The sequence below is a fragment of the Ailuropoda melanoleuca genome, chromosome 16 (genome assembly GCF_002007445.2).
Source record: "Ailuropoda melanoleuca isolate Jingjing chromosome 16, ASM200744v2, whole genome shotgun sequence".
Classification (NCBI taxonomy): domain Eukaryota; kingdom Metazoa; phylum Chordata; class Mammalia; order Carnivora; family Ursidae; genus Ailuropoda; species Ailuropoda melanoleuca.
Genome location: NC_048233.1, coordinates 39,944,709 through 39,965,101, shown reverse-complemented (window position 1 = coordinate 39,965,101; position 20,393 = coordinate 39,944,709). Strand labels below are relative to the sequence as shown.

Genomic DNA, 20,393 nt, shown 5'->3' with positions numbered 1-20,393 from the left:
CTCAGCAGCCCTTCATTTTTTTTTTTTTTTTTTTTTTCACCCACAGTTGGTATCAACTCCCACCCTCCCCAGCAGAATTCTAGAAGGAATCTCAAGAACAATGCCTCAGACAGAGCCTCAACTCACCAGGAGCGGCCACCATGGTCCGCACCCCTTACCGCAAAGCCCTTGGACCTGGAGCCAAGCAGCCCTACCCCACCGTGACCTATTGGAAGGCCAGTGAAGGTCTGGTGTTTGTGGGAAGCCTTCTCACTGCCCCCAGATACCCACAGGACTGCTTTCTTTCTCCTCTTCTCCCACTCTGTGGCCTGGCCATTCAGGCTTTGGCAGGGGCTATAGACAGAACAAGAAAGAGAAGTGGGGCATTAAAGAGTAAGGGCCTCCAGTCCCCAGGTTTGCAGCGGGTTCCCCCTCTCTCCCCCTTCCATATTTTCCATTTCCAGGTTGCCAAGACTAGCTGCCTTAAGTAATGTTTTCCAGGGAACTGTCGGGGCAGGAAGGAAGGTCATCTTTGTCAACATGTGACAAACATTTCTAAGCGTGTGCCAAGCACGGTGTCCGGTACTCAGCTAGATTTCTGGGGATGTACTGATTTGCATGACTTGCCCTCACAGACCTGACTATATAGACAAGTATGCAGTGATAGAGGCCTAGACAGCTTACCTAACCCACCTGGCAGTCAGGGAAGACTGCCTGGAAGAAGCGGTCTCCACATTGAGTCCTGAAGAAAGAGACAGGGAAATGAGTGTTCAGGCTGAAAGAATATGACGTGCAGAGGCCCAGAGGCAAGAAAAAGTATGTTTCATGGCTGAAAAAGTAGTCAGGCTGGAGAAAAGTAGGAGGGAGGAATGTGCATGGCGGCTGAGGGCTCTGGGGAGGCTGCGGACGCTTTGTTAAGGAACTTGAACTTGAGTAAAAGGCAGTGGGGAGGCATCAAAGAGCTTGATGCAGGGTCGGCTTTGAAAGACCAAGACTGACGCTTTTGCTGAGGAGGCTAAGATTGTGGAGAAATGGCAGGAAGAGAATGGGAATTGAAATGACGGGGGACGAGAACAGAGCAGAGGCCTCAGGAATGGCCCAGCTGAGGGGTATAAAGGAGAGGGCAGCACAGTCCCCGCCAGGCACAGGGCCATAGGCTTTCACTTTCCTCCGGTTTTGTCCCCATGAGGTGAGTATCACTGACCCATATCATAGAAAAGACTCAGAGATGGCTGGTGCCTTGCTCAAGGCTGCACAGCTAGTCAGTCTTAGAAGAAGGATCCCCATGGGGGTCTCTTTGACTGTGGATGCCATGCTTTTCCCAAGGCCTGATACCTGGGTTCTGAGTTCTGGGAGCAGGCCACCAAACTTCATCCCCATCCATACCCTCCTCCTTGCCCTGTCCTGGCTCTCCTTCCCCCTCCAGGCTCTCCCCTGCCTTGGTTCGCAGCTGGAGAACCAGCAGGTCCTTCCTCCCCAGCTAGTCCCCAGTTCTCAGCCCAAGGGCCTCAGAGCAAGCTGGGGTAGGACCTTTGACCCTGGGATGTGCTAGGTGGCCCGGGGGGAGTGGCTGTCCCTCTCTGGTTCTTAGCCACAAGGGAGCCAGCATGTTCAGGAAGGAGAGTGGGGGACATAAGAGGAAAGGGTCATAATTGTTTGGCAGGGCTTGGCCCCAGGGAGCCCCAGCCAGGGTGCAGGAAGGGGAGGGGAGATGACAATTTATTCTCAAGACTCAGACAGGAGAAGCAGGCGGGGAGAGAGATCCAGGGATGGGATGGGTTGGGGTGAGAGTTTTGAGAACAGGGCGAGAGAAAGGCTTGTCCGGTCCAGAGAGCCACTTTGACAAAAGTCAGCTCTGAGCAGGTGGCCCTTGGGAGCAGCATTGAAGTGATTTAATGTATGGGAGCCCTCATGGCCTTCCCCATGTCCATCCAGGCAGCTCCAGTTATGAGAACGGTTTCCCCGCTGGAGACCATGAGCTCTTCACCACCTTCAGTTGGGATGACCAGAAAGTTCGCCGAGTCTTCATCAGAAAGGTAACCACCTCCCCCAACTTTCAAGGACTGGAGGCGTGAGGTGGGGGGAGTCCCTTGAGAAGACCCTGGCCCATCCCTGTCTGCAGATTCCTGCAGAGGCCATCCCTCTCCCCGTCTCCCGGGACCCCAGCTGACAGCACCTGCTGGGAATGTGTCCTTAGGTTTCACCCCACTGCCCCCTGCTATGCTTAAACTCACTGTCTCCTCTTCTCTCACATACTTGGGACCCCTCGTCCTGGGGGATGGGTTGCTCTAGTGACTCCTAAGAAGGAGAGTGGAGGGTACAAGCTTCAGGTCTGGAGAGGAGATTGAGTCACTGGGAAGCTGGGGTCTCCCTGAGCCGCACTGGGGGGGGGCAAGCCTCCCTGGCCACAAATGGGGCTCCCCAAGCTGAACAGAACTCCTCCCATCCCTAGGTCTATACAATCCTGCTGATCCAGCTGCTGGTGACCTTGGGCGTCGTGGCTCTTTTTACGTTCTGGTGAGTTGTCAGTGTGGACAGGTCATCTTCCGGGGCAGCTGTAGTGAGGCCAGGCTGCTCTTGGAACGTTTGCCTGAAGAGATCTGTGTGGGGGCAATGGGTGTCCTTGTGCTGGGGAGGAACTTTAGGGAGTGCCCACGGAGGAGTCCTCCACTCCCTGGGCAGGGGTGGGGGGTGGGGGGGCTGGTGCCTTCTGGGCCAGCAGGGGTCTGTGAAGCAGTCATCCTCTCAAATCTTCCAGCCCCACAGCCAGGCACCTCCCCATCCCAGCCTGGGACTGTGGGTGGGGCTCCCTGTGCCACCGAGGGTGCCTTCTCCCTTTCTTCCTCGCAAGTCCTATGAACCATGGGGGCCAGATGTGGAGATGGAGACAGAGGGCAAATTCTGATTCTCTCCCCCTCCTTTCTCTGCAGTGACCCCGTAAAGGACTATGTCCAGGCCAACCCAGGATGGTACTGGGCATCCTAGTGAGTATACCCCAGGCCTCCAGGCCTCTCACCAGAGAACCCTCAGTGGCACAAGGTGGGAAGCCTCCAGGGACAGAATCCAAGCCCATAGCCTCTCTCCACCCTAAAGGAAGACTGTCCTCTCAAGAGCATGGCCAGAGGGGCCCTTCTGGTGTTTGGATCTGAGGGGGAGGGAAGAAGACAGGCATAGCTTCTAGAGCTTGCACCAAGAGGGGAGGGTGGGGCTGGGGCCCTGGCTGGAGAGACCCAGACCTTGGCCCCGAGGGGGAGGGGGGCTGGAACACCTTGGCCCACCCTAATGATGTGTTGCTACCCTTATTAATGTTGTTATTAATGCCTATGAATTATTCATCATAATAGCTACCACTTACAGAGTGCCTAATAAGGGCTGGGCCTTGTCCTATTGCATTCGATCCTCGAGTCAACTGGGTAGGATTACCTCAGAAAACCGAAGGTTCAGAGAGGTTGAGTAATTTGCCCAAGGTCACACAGCTAGTCACTGGTGGAGGATTCAGGTTGAGGCTTGTGCTCGTCATCGCTCTGCTTGGCAGATTCCCTTCTTCTCTTACCAGTTGGCTCCTGCTTGTCCTGTGTTTTTTAAGGAGCATGGCAGCTAACCTAAGAAGTTTGATGGTGTAGGTGATTCTTGACCCTCTTATCTGGGCAATTAAGGGTCATTCTGGATAATTCTAGGCCAGACTACCCTGGGCTCAGATTAGATCCACTCTCACCTAAGTCTTCCTCAGCACTGCCTGGGAGCCCAGCCCTGTGCTGGCTGCTGGGGTGGCTGGGGAGGAAGCCTCCGTAGGGGAAGGTAGAGAGCGGCACAAAGCAGCACGGGCATGAGCAGCTGTGGGAGAGGAGACAAGAAGGCATGAGCCCGAGACACCCAAGCCCTCAGTCCACTTCGGGGACTCGAGTGGCTCAAGCAAAAACGCAGGAGTGGGACTGCCCGTGGTCCATTTGGTAAATAAGGGGCGGGACTGGTGGAGGACGGGAAGGCTCCATGTAAGGGAATCTGAGAGACACCTCAGTGAGCCGTGGAGCCTTGGGGGTGGAAGCTCTGAATGTCTGGCGAGGAGCTTGCACTCTACAGCTCTGCTAGGCCTGCTCTTGGGCAGAGATGTGGTGGAGATGATGGCTCAGCCTCCTGGACCACCCCAAGTCCAGAACAGTCCTGGAGTGAGCCTTGAATTAACACGAGCTGACAGGAAGGAGGCTCAGCCTGGCCTCTGGGGCTCCTTGGAGGAGCAGAGGAGTGGAAGGGTGGCTCAGTCAAGTTGGGAGTCCCAGGGGAGGAGACATTCACACCTGGAGCCTTTCTTAGGGCATAGGATGGAGGGCCTGTCTGCAGACCAGACAGGGAAGGCATACAACTTGGGGAACCGGGAGGCACCGTGTGGTAAGCTAATGAGACCCCAGGGGCTGCCCGCCGGGCCAGCCCACACGGCAGGTTGGCATGGCTCCCAGCACGTCTGCACCGCCTGGCAGACTCAGGTGCCCTGAGGACTCGGGAATGGAGTCCCCAGGCCCTTCACCAGGCCTTCTAGGGGAGGGTCGGCAGGTCTGCACGCCCTGAGCCGATGGTGGCAGGGGCACAGCCCAGGAACGAGCAGGCTCGGAAGTCGGGGCAGAGTCCACCCCACTGAGGGCAGGCCTGAGAATCTGGCCTGTGGATGGCGAGATTGAACGGCCTTCCTCCTCAGCATCTCTAGACAGAAGGCAGAGATGTGGCTCCTGGCTTGGGGAGGGCTAGAGGTGGGAACAGAGAGAAGTTGGGAGTGGGCATGGACCTTGTGCTTTTTATGGGGTGTCACAAAGCCTTGGAAGTATTCGGGAATTCCACCACCAAGATCCTGCCCTTTCCCCCGGAAAGCCAGCCTATGGCTCCGCCCTGCCCTACCCCCACCCCTCAACCCTCTCCACTTTGCCCCCTGAATCTGCTTCTGGGTCTGAGACCTAGTGGGTCTCACCTCCCACCACATACCAAGCCCTTAGTAGCAATAAGAACAAAACCACTCTTCCCTTATGTGTGAGGCACCATGCTAAGTGCTTTCCAGGTATTTATCATTTGATCCGGAAAACAGCCCTACCAGGCAGATGCTATGATTATCCCCATTCTCCAGATGAGGACGTGAGGCTCAGAGAGACGTTACTGCTTCCCAAGCAGCCTCGCTTGTGCACTTCCCTTCAGTGCTCTGCTGCCTCCCTGCTGGCCCCGGATCGCCCTAGAGCAGGACACACTGAGGGAGGACGCTGGCTTGGACTCTGGCCTCCACCTGAGCCTCCCTCCCCTGTTCTGACACTCTGTAAACAGAGCAAGGCTCCAGCCCAGGCCCTGGGGCCCAGGCTCTGACGGGCAAGTTAGTCTTTCTTTCACTTCTGTGACTCATGCTCTGCCCCCTGGGATGGCGGCCTTCCAGCAACCCCCTCCACTCACCGCCTTCTCAAGGCCCCCCCCAGTCATCTCCCTTAGCATGCTCTTGCCGTATTGTCTGATTGCTCCCTCTGAGCCCTGGTGGCGGGAAGGAGTTGGGGCTTTGGGTGGGGGGGGAAGCCAGGCAGAGGAGGAAACGGTGAGAGCAGAGCTGGGAGAGGTGGGTCAGGGCCTCTCCAGGAGGCTGTCAGCCTATTTGTAATAACAACTCCCATTCTCAAGCCCTTAGCCCATGCCAGGCCCTGTGCTAGGTGCGCACTCGCGTGCTCTCGGTCAATCCTGCTGCAGCCCGTGAATGGGTACCAGCAGTGCTGTTTTACAAAGGAGGAAACGAGGGGGCTCTGCAATTAAGTAGCTTGTTCAAGGTCACACAATCAAGGCAGCAGAGCTGGGCTGAGAATACGGGTATTGGGCTCCAGAGCTGCACCGTGACCCCCAGGTGATGTCCCTCTGCCCACCCTCTGAGCCCTGGTCTTGACGGCTGAGGAGCCATGGTCCAGAGAGGAAAGAAGACTGGGCCCTTGCCCTTCAGAAGCTCCCAGTCTGGCAGGGAGACAGGACCCACACCCAGGATGCACATAGACAAGGGTATTATTATTATCAATATCGCCGACGTGACCGACCAATGACTCAAGTGAGACCAGAAGAGAGCAGATCCTGGAGTGTTTCTCAACTGGGGCAGGATGATTCTACTGTCCCTCATGGGTCCCTGGCACTAAGAATCCCTCCATCACTGTGACAACTGTCCCACATCTCTTGAAAGTCACTGAAGTATAAGAGAAGGTGAAGATGGAGGGGTCCTGTTTGTCAAATCCAATAGGCCTTTCTCCGTCCATACATCCCCTATGCTTTTGCATTTCATCCAGAAGTGTTTAAAGATCACCTAACCATTGCCAGGCCCCGGGTTAATTGAAGGAACACAAAATGAGTAGGTCACGCCAGATGCTACATCTGGGCGGGGGTTCAGATGAACAGCCCCTCAGGGTGTGTGGCTGCGGGTCTCGGCTGAGGAACGCGCATGGTGCATGGAGGGAGCCCCTCTCACCCAGGCCTCGGGCATCCCTGCCAGCCGGTCTTTTCCAGCAGGAGCAGAGTGGGGCGGGCACGTTATGAGGGGTCAGAGGGCCGGGGGAGGTAGATGGGGCAGATCAAGCAGGGCCTTGCCAGGTCTTTGGGAAATTTGAACAAGGGAGTCCCGTGGTTGGATCCATCTGTCGCTTGGAGGGTGGGAGGTAGGGCTGGAGGCAGCAGGACCAGGTAGAGAGAGGTGGCCCCACCTAAAAGGGTGGTATGGGGCATGGAGAGAAGGCGAAGGATCTGAGCAGTGCCTGGTAGGAGGATCGGCAGGTCCCCGTGATTAATCGGGCGAGGCCGGGTGAGAGTCGAGGATGCTGAGCTCTCTGGTTGGGCCACTTGGATGGGCATGACGTCCTTGGCAATAGGAGACGCACGAGCAGGGACAGGGAGGAGGGCGAGTTCGCTCCTGACCTGTTGGGTTTGGCACGTTTCTGCTTGGCCATGTCTGCGGAGCTGGCAGTTGCCTGTTCAGGTCTGGGGTTGAGAAGGAACATCTAGATGAGAAACAGGGTGTGGGAGCCATGAGCGGTTCCCTGCTGAAGGGAGTCCTGTGCAGGAGCGGGCCCCCAGGGAGAGCATGAGGGGAGACAGCCGGTGGGACTCTGTGTCAAAGGAACAGGGAATGCTTAGATACTCTGAAGGAGACGGGGAAGGAGTGGCCAGGGAGGTAGGAAGGGACCCAAGAGGGTGTCATTGTAGAACCAGGGGAACAATGGGAGTGATCAGATGTTGAAAAGTCAGGTAAGACAGGGACTGACAAGTGTCGCTTGGACTCAACAAGGTCACAGGGAGGTGGCAAAGCCGGCTCTCATTAAGTGGGGCTGGGTTTGGGTTTGCGGGCTGGGGGAGTCACGCGGGGATGGAGAAGGAGACCGTGAAGTGGGGACAGCTGTTTCAAGAAGCTCATCTGTGAGGGTGGATGGAGTAGCAGTAGCTGGAACTGGGGAAGACGTTGGCCGAAGATGGAAAAGAGCTGAGGAGGGTTGTGTGGGAAGAGAGGTGCCAGTGGAAAGGGTGAGGTTTTAGAGATAGAGATGGTGGGGCAGCTGTGCGCGTGGGGCCCAGAGCCCAGGCTGGGGGGATGGACCTGGGATGGAAGGACAGGAAAAAGGGCGCATAGATGCATAACGATGTTTGCAGGTGGCAGGCAGGGAGCCAAGGGAGCCCCACATCATCTCAGATCTTTCTGGGATGCATCAGGCCAGACTGCGCAGGAGTGAGGCAGCCTGGGAAGTCTGTGGGTGGGGGAGGATGGTTGGAATTGCTGCTGAGGGGGATAGGTGATGAACCGAGGAGGGAGAAGGGCAAGGATGGCAGGTGCCATGTTGAGGGCCCACTGAGGGCTGGAGAGCGTGCATTGATGGTGGCAACAATCTGGGTAGGCATGAGCATGCCCCTGGGTGTCCTCAGCCCCTCATCTCCCACTGCCTGGACTGGCCTTCACTTCCACTGTTCTCTAGAAAATCTTCAGTCCTCTGCCCCTGTTTCTGGGTGGCACCTGAGCTCCCGGCCTGTCGTCCACTGGACATGGCCACCTGATCCAGAAATTCGTGCCACTGGTGCTTCCTGTTTGTGCCAGGTGCTGGCAGGACAGATGAGGGCCCTTCCCTTGGTTCGCTTGCAGTATAGTAGGGTAGAGCGACAATAAAGTAACACGGTGATTACAAGTAGTGAGAAGGGTGGGAGGGACTGACTGAGGCAGTGTGGGGCAGTGGTTATAAGCTAGGACTCTGGAGCAAGAACGTGTGAGGATTACATCAATTCGTAGTCATAAAGCACTTAGCATGCTGCCCGGCACATAGAAAACACTGTATAGAAACTTTCTTTCTTTTTTTCTTTTTTTTTTTAAGATTTTATTTATTTGACAGAGAGACATAGCGAGAGAGGGAACACAAGCAGGGGGAGTGGGAGAAGGAGAAGCAGGCTTCCTGTCGAACAGGGAGCCCGATGCGGGGCTGGGATTATGACCTGAGCCGAAAGCAGACGCTTAATGGATGAGCCACCCAGGCGCCCCTGTATACAAACTTTCTGGGTGAAGTATTGAGAGTATCTGGGGAGGCCACTTTGGATCAGGTGGTCAGCTGTCCCGTGGCATCCCAGACTCAGTATTTCCAGAAGCTTGTCCAATGCCCATTCCTGTCTTTGGGGATTGGACCAGCAGCCTGCCCATTGCCAGGTTCTAGGATAACTGTAGTCTTAAACACCCTTCCCCCTGACCTGATCCTACAGCCTGGCACTTGCGGGCAGGGGTGACAAAGAGGAGAAGGAGCAGGGGACTGGATGAACGGGCCTTGGGGGGCACGGGCTGACTGGTCCAACCATCTGTCTCTCACAGCGCTGTATTCTTTGCGACCTATCTGACCCTGGCCTGCTGTTCTGGACCTAGGTATGTGATGGCTCGAGGAGCAACTTGTGAGAACACAAGCAGGATCTTGAAAGTTCTGGCCCCAGTCCTGCCCACCCCCAGTGTGCTGTGCACCTCTGAGAGGGCTCTCCCCTCTGGGCTCCATCAAGCCTGCCCCTCCCTCCTTTCCTTGGAGCCTCTGAGGTCGCAACGGGGCGGTGTGGATCCACTGATGGGGGTACCTGGGCATATGGCTGAAGGAAGGGGTTCCAAGGACTGGGGATGGGGTGAGGCTGAGACCCCTTGTTCACCACACTGACCTGGCCTGTGGCTGTCGATACCCCTCATTCTCTGAACTCAGTGGCTTGCCTTGCAGGAGGCATTTCCCATGGAACCTGATTCTCCTGACCATCTTCGTAAGTGACCCAGGGGTGGCTGGGGACATGTGCTGAGCGGAGACGGTGGAGGAGGGAAGGAAGGTGGGCTTCGATGGCCAGGACGTGTGGGCTGGGGATGTCCAATGTGAGGTCCCTGGTGGAGGCAGGAGTATTTTCACCCCACTTCTGTCACAGAGACGTTCCACCCTCTTTCCAAATGGGCTTAGTCTCCCCCTGACTCCACCCACTGTCTCTTTTCTTTGTGATGTTGTTTTAAAGAGGTTTGAATGAGGCATCCTAGAGCTCTGGATAATGAAGAGTGGGTCGTAGAAAGGGGGGGCGGAGCAGGGCTGCAAAAGAAAGAAGGGGACAGCTAGTGCAGGCCTGAGTTGTGGAAGCGGACATGTGGGGGGGGGAGGCAGGTGCAGAGTTGAGGGGTGTGCACCAGGGGTGGAGATCCAGGCTGGGCCTTGAAGGTGTCTGGGCCCCCAAAGGCTGAGTTCTGGGGCTTTCCTTCATCCTGCTTCTCCTTCCAGACCCTGTCTATGGCCTACCTCACTGGGATGTTGTCCAGGTAAAGGGAACAGGTGGAGGGAGACGGGCCACACTGAAGGGAGCTGTTTCCGAATGCATCCCTTCAGAGAGCATTCAGATGGGGAGGGGGTTCAGGCAGGCAGGAAACATTGGCCTGGAGCCCTCTTCTCGCACATTCCACTCAACAGTGAGAGTGGGACCTGGCCAGGTCAGCGGGGTGGAGGTAGGAAATGGAGGGGAGCATGGTGACCTCTCTCACGCTGCAGCTTGAAAGACCGCAGGCTGGGTGATCACCCCATTCCCTTAAGCCACCTCCGGGCAGCAGCACAAAGCCCTCCCCACCCTCCACTCCCACCTCTTCAAGACCCTTCTAACAGGAGTTTGAACGTGTTGGGGAGGGCAGGGCCCAGGGAAGAGGCTGGGAAAGTAGAGAGAGGGAGGACCCCAGGAAGGAGGGAGAGGGGGGACCCGAGGTCAAGGGATCAGGTCCTGGCAGAGGAGGGTGGGCCTGGGCGGAGGGCAGGGGAGCTCAGAAGGCCTGCCTGAAGCTGGCCCTGCATCCCACAGCTACTACAACACCACGTCTGTGCTGCTGTGCCTGGGTATCACGGCTCTCGTCTGCCTCTCAGTCACCGTCTTCAGCTTCCAGACTAAGGTCAGCTCTGGGGCTCGTGGGCAGGGCAAGGCCTATGGGATGGGAGGCTCCAAGCTTGGGTCCCCTGCTAGGGAGAGGTGAAAGGGGTGAGCAGGGTCTGGGGAGGTCCCCTGGAAGATGAATGCCGGCTTCTAGGGGGGAGCACGAGGCAGCAGCCTGCTGTGCAGGCCTCCGCCTTCTGGCCAGCACACTGCCCAGCTGGGCCTCCGGGGATGCCGAGCCATCCTGCGCAGGCTCACGCCCGCCCCATCCCTGCAGTTCGACTTCACCTCCTGCCAGGGCGTGATCTTTGTGCTGCTCATGACTCTATTCTTCAGCGGACTCATCCTGGCCATCCTCCTGCCCTTGCAATATGTGAGTTCCCGGGTCTCCCACTGGGGCCCTGGCGCGGGAGGGAGAGCCCACCTTGCCCAAGGGGGCCCTTTCCTCCCCTGCCCTCCAGGGAAGGCCCAGAGCCAAAGGTCTACAGCCAGCCATACTGTGCAACCCTCCTGGCCCCTGCCCTGGGCTTGTTAGCAGTATAAGCAAACAAGCAAGGAGGCTTTTCTTGGCAGGCCTGGGCACCTGCTTGCACCATGAGCCACATCCGGCTTCACCTTTCTCATCCTCCCTTCTAGGGGGGAGGTGAGGCTGAGGCGGGGAGCACAGCACATTTAAACCCTGGGCAGAGAAGGGAGCACAGGAAGTCCAGAGGGCCACCAGGTGCAGAAGGACCCCAAGAAGAGGCCCCCTAGAGCTCTTGAGGGATCAGCCAAGTCCAGAGAGACAGAATCTGGCTGACCAGGCAGGCAGGAGGTAGGGAAGTGAGGCTCTGAGCATACCCCCGTCCCATTAGAGTATCAGTGGGACCAGCCGAATCTCAGCTGTCCAGTCGGCCCTGGGAAATCCAATTAGGACTGCACAGGGCTCACTGGTGACTGAGGCAGTCAGGCTGCTGCTGATGGAGAAGGGGGCAGGTTGAGGGCATCCCAGGAGGGGCCTGAGATCTAATCCTGGGAACCCAAGGGATGAAGCTATTAGACCCCTGCTAAGGGCTCAGCGCTTATACTCCCCAGCCCCCACCCAAGGCTCCTCATATCCACCTTCAGTGCATGATCCCCCCCCCCCGCCCCTTTTCCGCCAGGCTGGGAGCAGAGTGTCTCACTCCCCGCTTCCCCCACCCCATCCTGCCCAGCCCCGGCCCCCAGGGTATTGGCTCTAAGTCCAGGACATCAGGATTGGTTCTAGCATTTCCTTGGCACTTCCCAGGATCCTGTTGACGAAGGGAGGGACCGGAGCTGGTCTGGGGGCCCTCTGTGTATCTAGGATGGGGGCGCGGTTACAGGAAGGGGCCTCGGAGCTGCAAAGAACCCTTTATATTGACTCAGGGCAGGCTAATGGGTTGCTTGTGTTTCCAGGAATCTTCTGGGGGAAGGCCCTATGGAGGGCGGCATGACTGAAACTTGCAGTTTCCACACCCACCTGGGTGCCCCAGAGACGTAGGGGGAGCCAAGGTTGGGCAGGGGTGCTGTTCCAGTCTCTGTAAGCAGTCCTATCTCTGGCCGGGACTCCAGAGAACCTCCCCATCCCCCCACACACACCCCTGAGCCGCTTACCCCTTCAGGCAAAGCTAGGGAGTTCCCGCTACAGAGGAACAGGCAGACCCCACACAGGACAGGGATGAGTTCGCCCTGGGGGGAGGGAGCAGCCCTCAGGCTCAGGCCGGGAGGATGACAGGGGTCCCACAGGATGAGTCTCCCTCATCCAGCCTGAGTCTGGGGCTGTGTGTGCAGGGAACAGGTACCAGTCGGCTGGAAACGGCCCTGCCAGTCCCTCCACCATCACTGCTATCCTGGGTTCCCCAGACCCACCCTGAGCCCACAGAGAATCAAGGACCCCTCTCTGTTCTGGGGCTTCTTAGGAACTGCTGGGGAGGGTTGAGGGGGAGCTGTGAGAGATGGAATGCCCTAGGGACGTCTGTTTGAGGGTCTCTGGACTAAGCCCTCCTCCCTGCCCCTTGGCCCCCACCGCCCTAAACCTTCTCTCTGTCTGCTCCACAGGTGCCCTGGCTGCACGCAGTGTATGCCGTGCTGGGAGCGGGAGTGTTTACGTTGGTGAGTGTGGCTCCCTGGGGTGCCCCCGCCTTCTCCGCCTCTGATCACCTCCCCAGGTCCCTTCACTGTCCCTGTCTTCCTCACAGTCCTCCTCCCTGACACCTGTGGGTGGGGCAGGGCTCAATGCCACATTCAGGGAACTCTGGTCGCCAAGACACACCAGCTCCTCTGGGCAGGGGAGGAGGGAGGCTGTAACAACAGGATTAGAACTTTAGACAGAGCCAAGAAGAGGCACTCCTGGGTCCTGCGGAGGGTCAGTGCTGCTCGTGGGGGTGGGAGAATGAGCATGGCCACGGGGACTAAATTTGTCATTGCTGTCTGAGGGGTAATCTGGGAAGGCTTCCTGGAGCCAGGGCGATTCCAAGTGTGAGAGATGATGCGCTTAGTTCAGGCTTGTTCTTGGTTGTTCTCACTGCACTGAGATGATGTTGATGACGATGGTGATGATAACAGTAATAGCTAATATTTGTTGAGCACTTCCCCACACCAGCAAACCCTCCATGTGCATTTAATCCTCACCATAACTCTACGAAATAAGATCTGTTGTTATCAGATTCAGATGAGAATCCCGAAACTCAGGGACTAAACGACTTGCCCAAGTTCGCACAGCATCCTAGGAAGGGGAGCGCCAGACTGCAAACCCGGCTGGCCCGGCTCCAGGGCCCCGCTCTGGCTGGGAGGCCACACGGGGAGGGGCATGGGGCGGCCCGAAGCAGATGGCCAGGAGACAGTAGGTAGCCAGGGGCAGACATCTGCCTGGAACTGCCCACCACGGGCCCTTTGCTCAAGTGGGTTCCAAGCCCCTGAATGTGATGGCAGTCCAGGACCACCCCCCCCCCCAGGTGCGCAAGCTCATCTGGGAGACATCTTCTCAGGGAGCACCCAAGGTAAACATGACTGCCAGCGTGAGCGGCGGCCCGACCCTCCTGTCCCTCCCTCATTGGAATGTTCGGCTCAGCTCAGTCTGGCCAGAGTTCGAGGCTTATTCACAGGTTCCGCAGGCTTGTGGGTGATGGACTGGAAAAAATGGAGGGTCAGAACTAGGAGCAGATGTTCTGAGGGGTGTGGATAAGGAATGGGGTGTGGTAGAGTCACCCATTCCTCGCTGCAGGTCTTAATTGAGCAGCTACTATGTGTGAGGTGTTGTGCTCTGTGCCCAGGATGCCACCGTCAACAGGAGGGGCACAGTGCGTGGCACATAGTGACATTTAGGAAATATTTGTGGAATGAGGAAATGACCTTCAGGCTTGGAACCTGAGTCTGGAAGGGACTGAAAAGGAATCTAGCGAAACTCCAAGCCCTTCCTTTCATAGATGAGAAAACTGGGCCACAAAGAAGTTAAATGACTGGTCTCGTTTCCTGGCAAGATAAGAGCGTATCAACTAACCGTGGCCTTGGTCGTGACTAGGTTGACCAGCTTATCCCATTTTACCCAGAACGTCCCCAATTTGAGCACTGAGAGTCCCACTTCTTGAGGAACCCCTCAATCCTGGGCAAATCGGGAAGCTTGGTCACCGTACGGCACTTACTTCTTTTGGCCCCTGCACCAGAGCTCTCTCCTCCCCGAAGGACCTACTTAAAACAAATGTCAGTGAAGAGGAAGGCGTAGGGAATAGGGCCAGGAGGAAAGGAAGAGCCAGGGTCACGCTGGGGGGAGCGAGCCTGGGAGGCTCCGGAGGGCAGCATTTGCCAGGGACAAGTGGAAGAGGAGGGGTCGATGTTGCAGGGCAGAGGGGAGGCGGGCGAGCGTCAGTGGGGGTGGGGGACGTTACTTGGCTTCATGCAGATCAGGTCGCAGCTCAGATGTCAGCTAAGCGGGAAGGCTGTAGTACCAGTAGGGCTAAATGAACAGTAATCTCTTAAATTTGTTTAATAATCCCCTGTGTTATTAGAATAATAAAATAATGCCAGTCATCTGTTCCACCCTTTACATTTTACAAAACACTTTCACACCTGTTGCCTCATTGGATCGCCACCGCAGCCCAGGGAGGGAGGCTGATGTTTTAAGACCTGCTTTCCACATCTGAAGCCTTGGGTGTGAAGGGCTTCCACAGGTTTCCACTGCCAGTAAGGGGAAGATCTAGGTCAGGACCCAGGGGTCCTGTGCCCAGCCTGGTGTCATTTCCAGCACCCCGGTGTCCCCCTCAAAGACGACAACTCCTATTAGCTCAGAGTCGGGAAGAAGCTGGGGAGTTCTCTCTAGCAACCCACCCTCTACCAACTCTCCTCTGCTCCCCGCCCCCACCAGCATTGCCGTCTCTCCTGGATTGTTCCCATCAGTGTGGAAACAGGCTGTAATTTCTCCCGTCTGGAAACACACACACACATACACACACACCACTCTTGACCCACATCCCCTTCTAGCACCCCCATTTAGAGCAAGAAGCTCTAATAAGGGAATCTACACTGACTACAGGCTTCCCCCTAGAAATAGAGCGTTCCTATGAAACTTTTCATAAACTGGAACGGCATAAAGTGAAGAAGCCATTACCATTCATTTATATGGAAGAGATTTAGAGTGTCCCAGACCCCCAAAATAATCTCTCTTAGGTTTTTCTGCTCCCTTAGGACACATCTTGCTGACCTTATGCACAAAATAAATAGAGATAAGACACAGGCGCTCACAGACACAGCTCCAAGCTGCGGCGGCTTAATGCCAAGATGCTGGGTATGGCTCCCAGGCAAGGAGCTTGGGGGCGCCTCGTTGCTTGGGGTGCATGCCGCCTCTAGAACAGCTCACTGCAAAGCAAATGCTGAATGCTGTGTTGGCTATTTTTTTTTTTTTTTAAAAAGTGAAAATCCTCTTTGGATTTCTTTTGGTTAGTGAAATCAGGTCCTACTGCAGGTCCTTCATAAAAATGGAATGGTGTAACTTGAGTTTTCGACACGTGGGGGTACCTGTATTTCCAATTCGTCTCCTCCCTTCTCTCCTCCAATCCTTCTCCAATTCTCTCAGCCCTATTAATGCTCTCACCGGTGTCCGCAACGGCCTCCACGTTGCTGAATCCAGAGGTCATCTCCCAGCCTTGACCTTGCCAGACTCAGCCTCTCAGACACGGTCGCTCATTCCTCCACCCAGGTGCATCTTCTTCCCTGGGCATCTTGGCCACCGGCTGTCCTGTTTTCCTCCAACCGCCCTGCTCACATTGAGCGCCATCGGGCCATCTGGCCATCGGCTTTTCTCTCTCTACCCTCAGTCCCTACGGGACCTCAGACTGTCTCAAGACTTTGAATACCATCTGTAATGCTGATGGCCCTAAAACTGATTTCCAGCCCAGAATTCCAGACTAGAATTTCCAGTTGCCTACCCGGTATCCCCATTTGGAAATCTACAAGGCACCCCAAACCTATTACGTACAAAACCGAGCGCCTGCTCTCTCCCTGAACCCCTGCTTCTCCCACAGCTTCCCCGTCTCTGTTAATGGCAACTCTGTCCTTCCAGTCACTCAGGCCAAACGCCCTGCTGACATCCTCCACTCCTCCACTCTCTTCACACCCCACATCAGGCCCCGCAGCAAATTCTATTGGCTCCACCTTCTAGCCAGAATCTGACCACTTATCCCCACCTACGTGGCTACTCCCAGGTCCATGTCCCGAATTGCTCCCACTGGGGGGGAGCCCACAGTCTCTGCTCAGTGAGAGCAGCCAGAGGGATCCTGTTAAGTGTGAGTGAGGTCAGATCATCCCTCTGCTTGGCCTCCAGGGATCACTTCCCAGGCCTGCACGCCGCTGCTGACCTCATCTCCTCCCATGTCCCCTCCCCCCACTCTGCTGCAGGCACCGGGGCCTCCTCGCTGTCCCCCTGACCATGGCAGGCTCACCGCTGGCCCCGCACCTCCGCACCTAAGCTGCCTCTGTCTGTCCCCTCGGTTCCACTCACAGCTCTCTGTGTCCCCGCCTTCAGGTGTTCGCTTTGTTTACAGTCCTGTGTGACGTGCACACACCCACCCACACACACACACACACACACACTCTCTACTCTTCCCTGCTTTATGTCTCCCCATGGCACTTCTCATCCGGACCTACTCTTATATTTTTCTGATTTTTTTGTTGATTGTTTGTCTCCTGGCAGCAGAATTTAAGTTCCTCGAAGGCAGAGATTTTTATCTGGTTTGTTCTTAGCCGCATCCGCAGTGCCTCGAATAGTGCCTGGCACACAGTAGGCACCCCCTTGATGTGTGTGGCATGAATGGATGCCTGAGAGGCTCGGCAGGCCGCGGGGCCAAGGCTGGCCGAGGTGCGGGTCAGAGCAGAGCAAAGACAGCCGCAGTTGCACAGTGAGTCACAGGGGAGGAGGAACCACGGCGCCTAATTACCAGTTAATGTCTCATTAGGACAGCAACACACTGAAAGGCCCCGGCTCCTCCTGCCAATTATGTAAACAATGGTCAGGAGCACGTGGTGTGAATCTGCCAGCTCCCCCAGCTCCGTCCCCTGCCCCTTGTTCACTTGGGTCACCAGGAGGGGAGATGGGCCACAGGGCCCCTGGGAAAGATCTGAGAGGGGGCCCTGGATTCATTCTCCTCCCTCCTCTGAGTTTCCATGGACAGAGGCCATCAGAGGCCCAGCCCCACAAGAACTGTCTCGGGGCCTTTCCATTAACCCCAACTCAGAATGCCCTTGACCTCAGTCTGACCCTGCTTCCTGCATCAGTTCTGTCCTGTGGAAGCTGCGGTCCCCTAGTCTCTTCAGCTGCCCACCCTGGCAACTCCCAGCCCAGCCTGTGGAGAATTCTCAGCACCATAGGGGGCCCTCCCAGCATTTAGCTAGAAAGGGCACTCAGAGCATCCCTGCCCAGCTGCTGCAAGGAGGATGTGTGAGAAAGGAGAGAGGCGTCAGAGGAGGGTCCGGACCCCCAGTGAGGAGCCTCCTCCCCCACCCAGTCCTCCCAGTCGGGGCCTTGGAAGGGCTGCTACAATCAAATGGTTTCCTCTCCTAGAGACCTCAGCCCCTCGCTGACGGTCTCTGTCATCTGGGAGGGCAGAGCGGCCAAGCTGGAGGAAGCTGAGCCTGGGGTGGGGAGCCCAGGTTTCTTCGAGCCGAGGTCCAGCCTTGAGGAACAGGCCCCTCCTAGGCCTCACCTGTCTAGCCTTGGTGCATTCTCAAGAGGCTTTGGCTTTTCTGCCTCACCCCTATCTCATACCCCCCACTGGGCACCAGACCCAAATGCCAATAGAAGCGGGTGAGTCAGCCCACAGGTACCTCAGGGCGGCCTCATGCTTCTCGCCCCTCTCATTCCCTCTTCCTGGGTGCTTTCATGTAGAAGCTCATGGAAGGTCAGGCAGGGGAGCGTGAGGGTTTGGCTGGGTGGGATGATGGCGCAAGGTGGAGGGGCTGGGACAGAGCAGGAGGGTTGGGGCAGGGAGAGAGAAAGCAGGTCGGGTCGAGGGTTTGGCCAGCGGGTTTCCCACTGTGGCCGAGCCTCTGTGCTTATATGGCTCTACCTCAGAGCTGGCCCTTCTTTCGGGAAGCTGAGGTCTCCCAGCCACCTAAATCAGGAAGACAAGCCAGGAGACTTAGGGAAGAAACTAGGCATAGGACTTCAGAAATTAGCTGACAAGCCCAGTAGGAAAGGAAGTCTCCCCTGCCCAGCCTGGCCAGTCTGGGGAGCCCAGGAAACATCACAGTCTCTGTGTTTTAAGGAAGATTATCGAGAAGCTGTGTGGACAGGCCAGAGGCATAGGGACCAGTTAAGAGGCCACTGCAGAGTCCCAGAGTCAGGGACAGGGTGGCAGGAAGAACGTGTGTTGGTCAGAAGTGGATGCTTCAGGGCCCAGTGGTGTTTGGGTGAGGGAAGCTTAGGTAGGAAGATGCTTTGTTTGTAGAGATGCTGGGCCTCCAACACTGGGTGACCGTGGGGAAGATGCACACAGCCATCTGTCCTCAGCCCCTGGAAGGAAGGAGGGCAGAGACTGAGTCCTCAGAGCTGGCATGGACCTATTTGTGCTGAGGCCTCGAGAGAGCATGCTCCCCACCCCACATACACTCCCACATGCCACACACACCCCACAACCCCCCCCACATAAGACACACCACACAACCCCCCATGTACCACACACACCACACACGTACCACGTATATACCACATGAACAACACACACACCACACAACCCCCCCACACCCCCGTGTACCACACAGACCACCCATGTACCACACATATGCCATGCAAACACCACACACGCACCACACAACCCCCCACGTACCACACACACGCTACACAGCCCCGCCATGTATCACGCACACCACACATACCACACACCATGTATGTACACACACACACACACATACACAGGCACAGTGTTAGCTGCCAAAGCTGGACGAAAGCCCCATTTTCCTGACTCTCAGCCCAATATTCTTTCAACTCTACCTTCTGTCCATTTCACAGGGAAAACAGAGGCCTCCAGATTGACTCCCTCCACAGCAGAAGGACCCAGAGAGGCTTTCTCAACCTCTGAGACGGGACTTTTAGCAGTTACTTCCATACAGCCCCAACAGAGAATTTGTGTCCCCTGTGTCCCCATGACTGGTCTAGGCCATCCCTACAGGCTCTGGAGGCTTCTGGAAAGAGACTCCTGTTTGCCCCCACCCCACCCCTCTCCCTGCTTTTCTAGTCAGGGCCATGATACATGCCTTATCTTCTTTACCATTAGAGAAACACTTTGAAAAGCAAAAAGGGCTACACAAACCCAAGGCAGGATATGATTTTATTTTAGTCTTATCTTTATTTCATTCAGAGCTTAGAGGCTCTTTTGCCTCAGTTTCTTACATGAGCCTGAAAGATCTCGTGAGAACCTTCTCTGTTCCGCCATCCACCCTCCGGCCACTAAAACAGCCCCAGCACCTCACCTGAGGCCGCATCTGAACCCTCTAGAAGTTGAGCGCTTTCCTCTGAGGTCTACAGGTGGGAGGGTGGGTTGCCAGGGAATTGCTCCTTCAGGGGGAAAGTGCGCTTGGTGTCCCCCTCCCAGGACCCTCCTCAGTTTCACTTCCTGAGGCCCTAATCCTCAGCAACCAACGCCCTGGTCAAACCAAGCCCTTCAAACTGACACCTTGACCCGGAGAAGGTGAAAGAAACCCCCCCTCCCAGCCCCCAGGGATGGGGGACTGAGGGAGAGGGGGGTTCAGAGTTCCTGTAGGGAGCAGGGCCAAGGAGTGTCTAACTGGCACGCTGGGGCAGGGAAGGCACGGGGCGCTGCTCTCTTATCCAGAGCAGGGCCAGGAAGAGGTGCTATCAGAAGGGCCGGGGCGCTCTCTAGGTGCCCACGTGCGCACTACCCAAACAGTTTTCGAGATCTAGCTCATCCTCTTACCACCGTGACCTTGGGCACATTATTTGACTTCTCTGTGCCTCAGTGGCTTCATCTGTAAAATGGGCTAATACGAACTATTCCACAAAGCTGTGGTAATAAATAAATAAGACAAGATATGAAAGGGAAAATGAAAACAGCCTAGCACCTGGACCTTGGTGCTTTCTCAACTACCATGATGGCTTTTACCCTTATTGTAAATGTTAACCTTGTAACTCAGAGCACCAAAATTTGCAGCAGAGTACTTGGGGTTCAAATCCATTCTCTGCCACATTCTAGCTGTGTGGACTGATAAAATCATATCACCTGTGCTTCCGTTTCCTTATCTCTAAAATGCAGATAATAATAGTACCTACGTGGTAGGTTGTTGTGACTTGCAAGTGAATTAATATATGCAAAGCCCTTAGAAAGTGCCTGGCACATCATTAATCAATAATATCGCCTCTTAGTAGTAGTCAGGTGCAAGATTTGAACCCAGGTCTGCGTGACTCCCCAGTCCACGTTCTTAAGCACAGTATTACACTCGTGCCCTTCCTCAGAGGACCACACATGGGCTCTTTCACACACTTTCATACACTGTTCCCCTTTATCCTGGGGCAGGCTTTC

The 20,393-nt window shown here is 56.1% G+C and overlaps 1 protein-coding gene across 1 annotated transcript in view; it reads left to right on the top strand.

The window, feature by feature from the left end:
• Positions 1-20,393, top strand: part of FAIM2 (Fas apoptotic inhibitory molecule 2) — a 32,789-nt gene that overhangs the window by 4,780 nt on the left and 7,616 nt on the right. Inside the window, exons 3-11 of the mRNA XM_002922382.4 lie at positions 1,915-2,015; positions 2,432-2,496; positions 2,910-2,963; positions 8,813-8,863; positions 9,198-9,237; positions 9,735-9,772; positions 10,300-10,387; positions 10,646-10,741; positions 12,427-12,480. Of these exons, the coding sequence (XP_002922428.1) occupies positions 1,915-2,015; positions 2,432-2,496; positions 2,910-2,963; positions 8,813-8,863; positions 9,198-9,237; positions 9,735-9,772; positions 10,300-10,387; positions 10,646-10,741; positions 12,427-12,480 (587 nt within the window). The remainder of the gene's footprint in view (positions 1-1,914; positions 2,016-2,431; positions 2,497-2,909; positions 2,964-8,812; positions 8,864-9,197; positions 9,238-9,734; positions 9,773-10,299; positions 10,388-10,645; positions 10,742-12,426; positions 12,481-20,393) is intronic.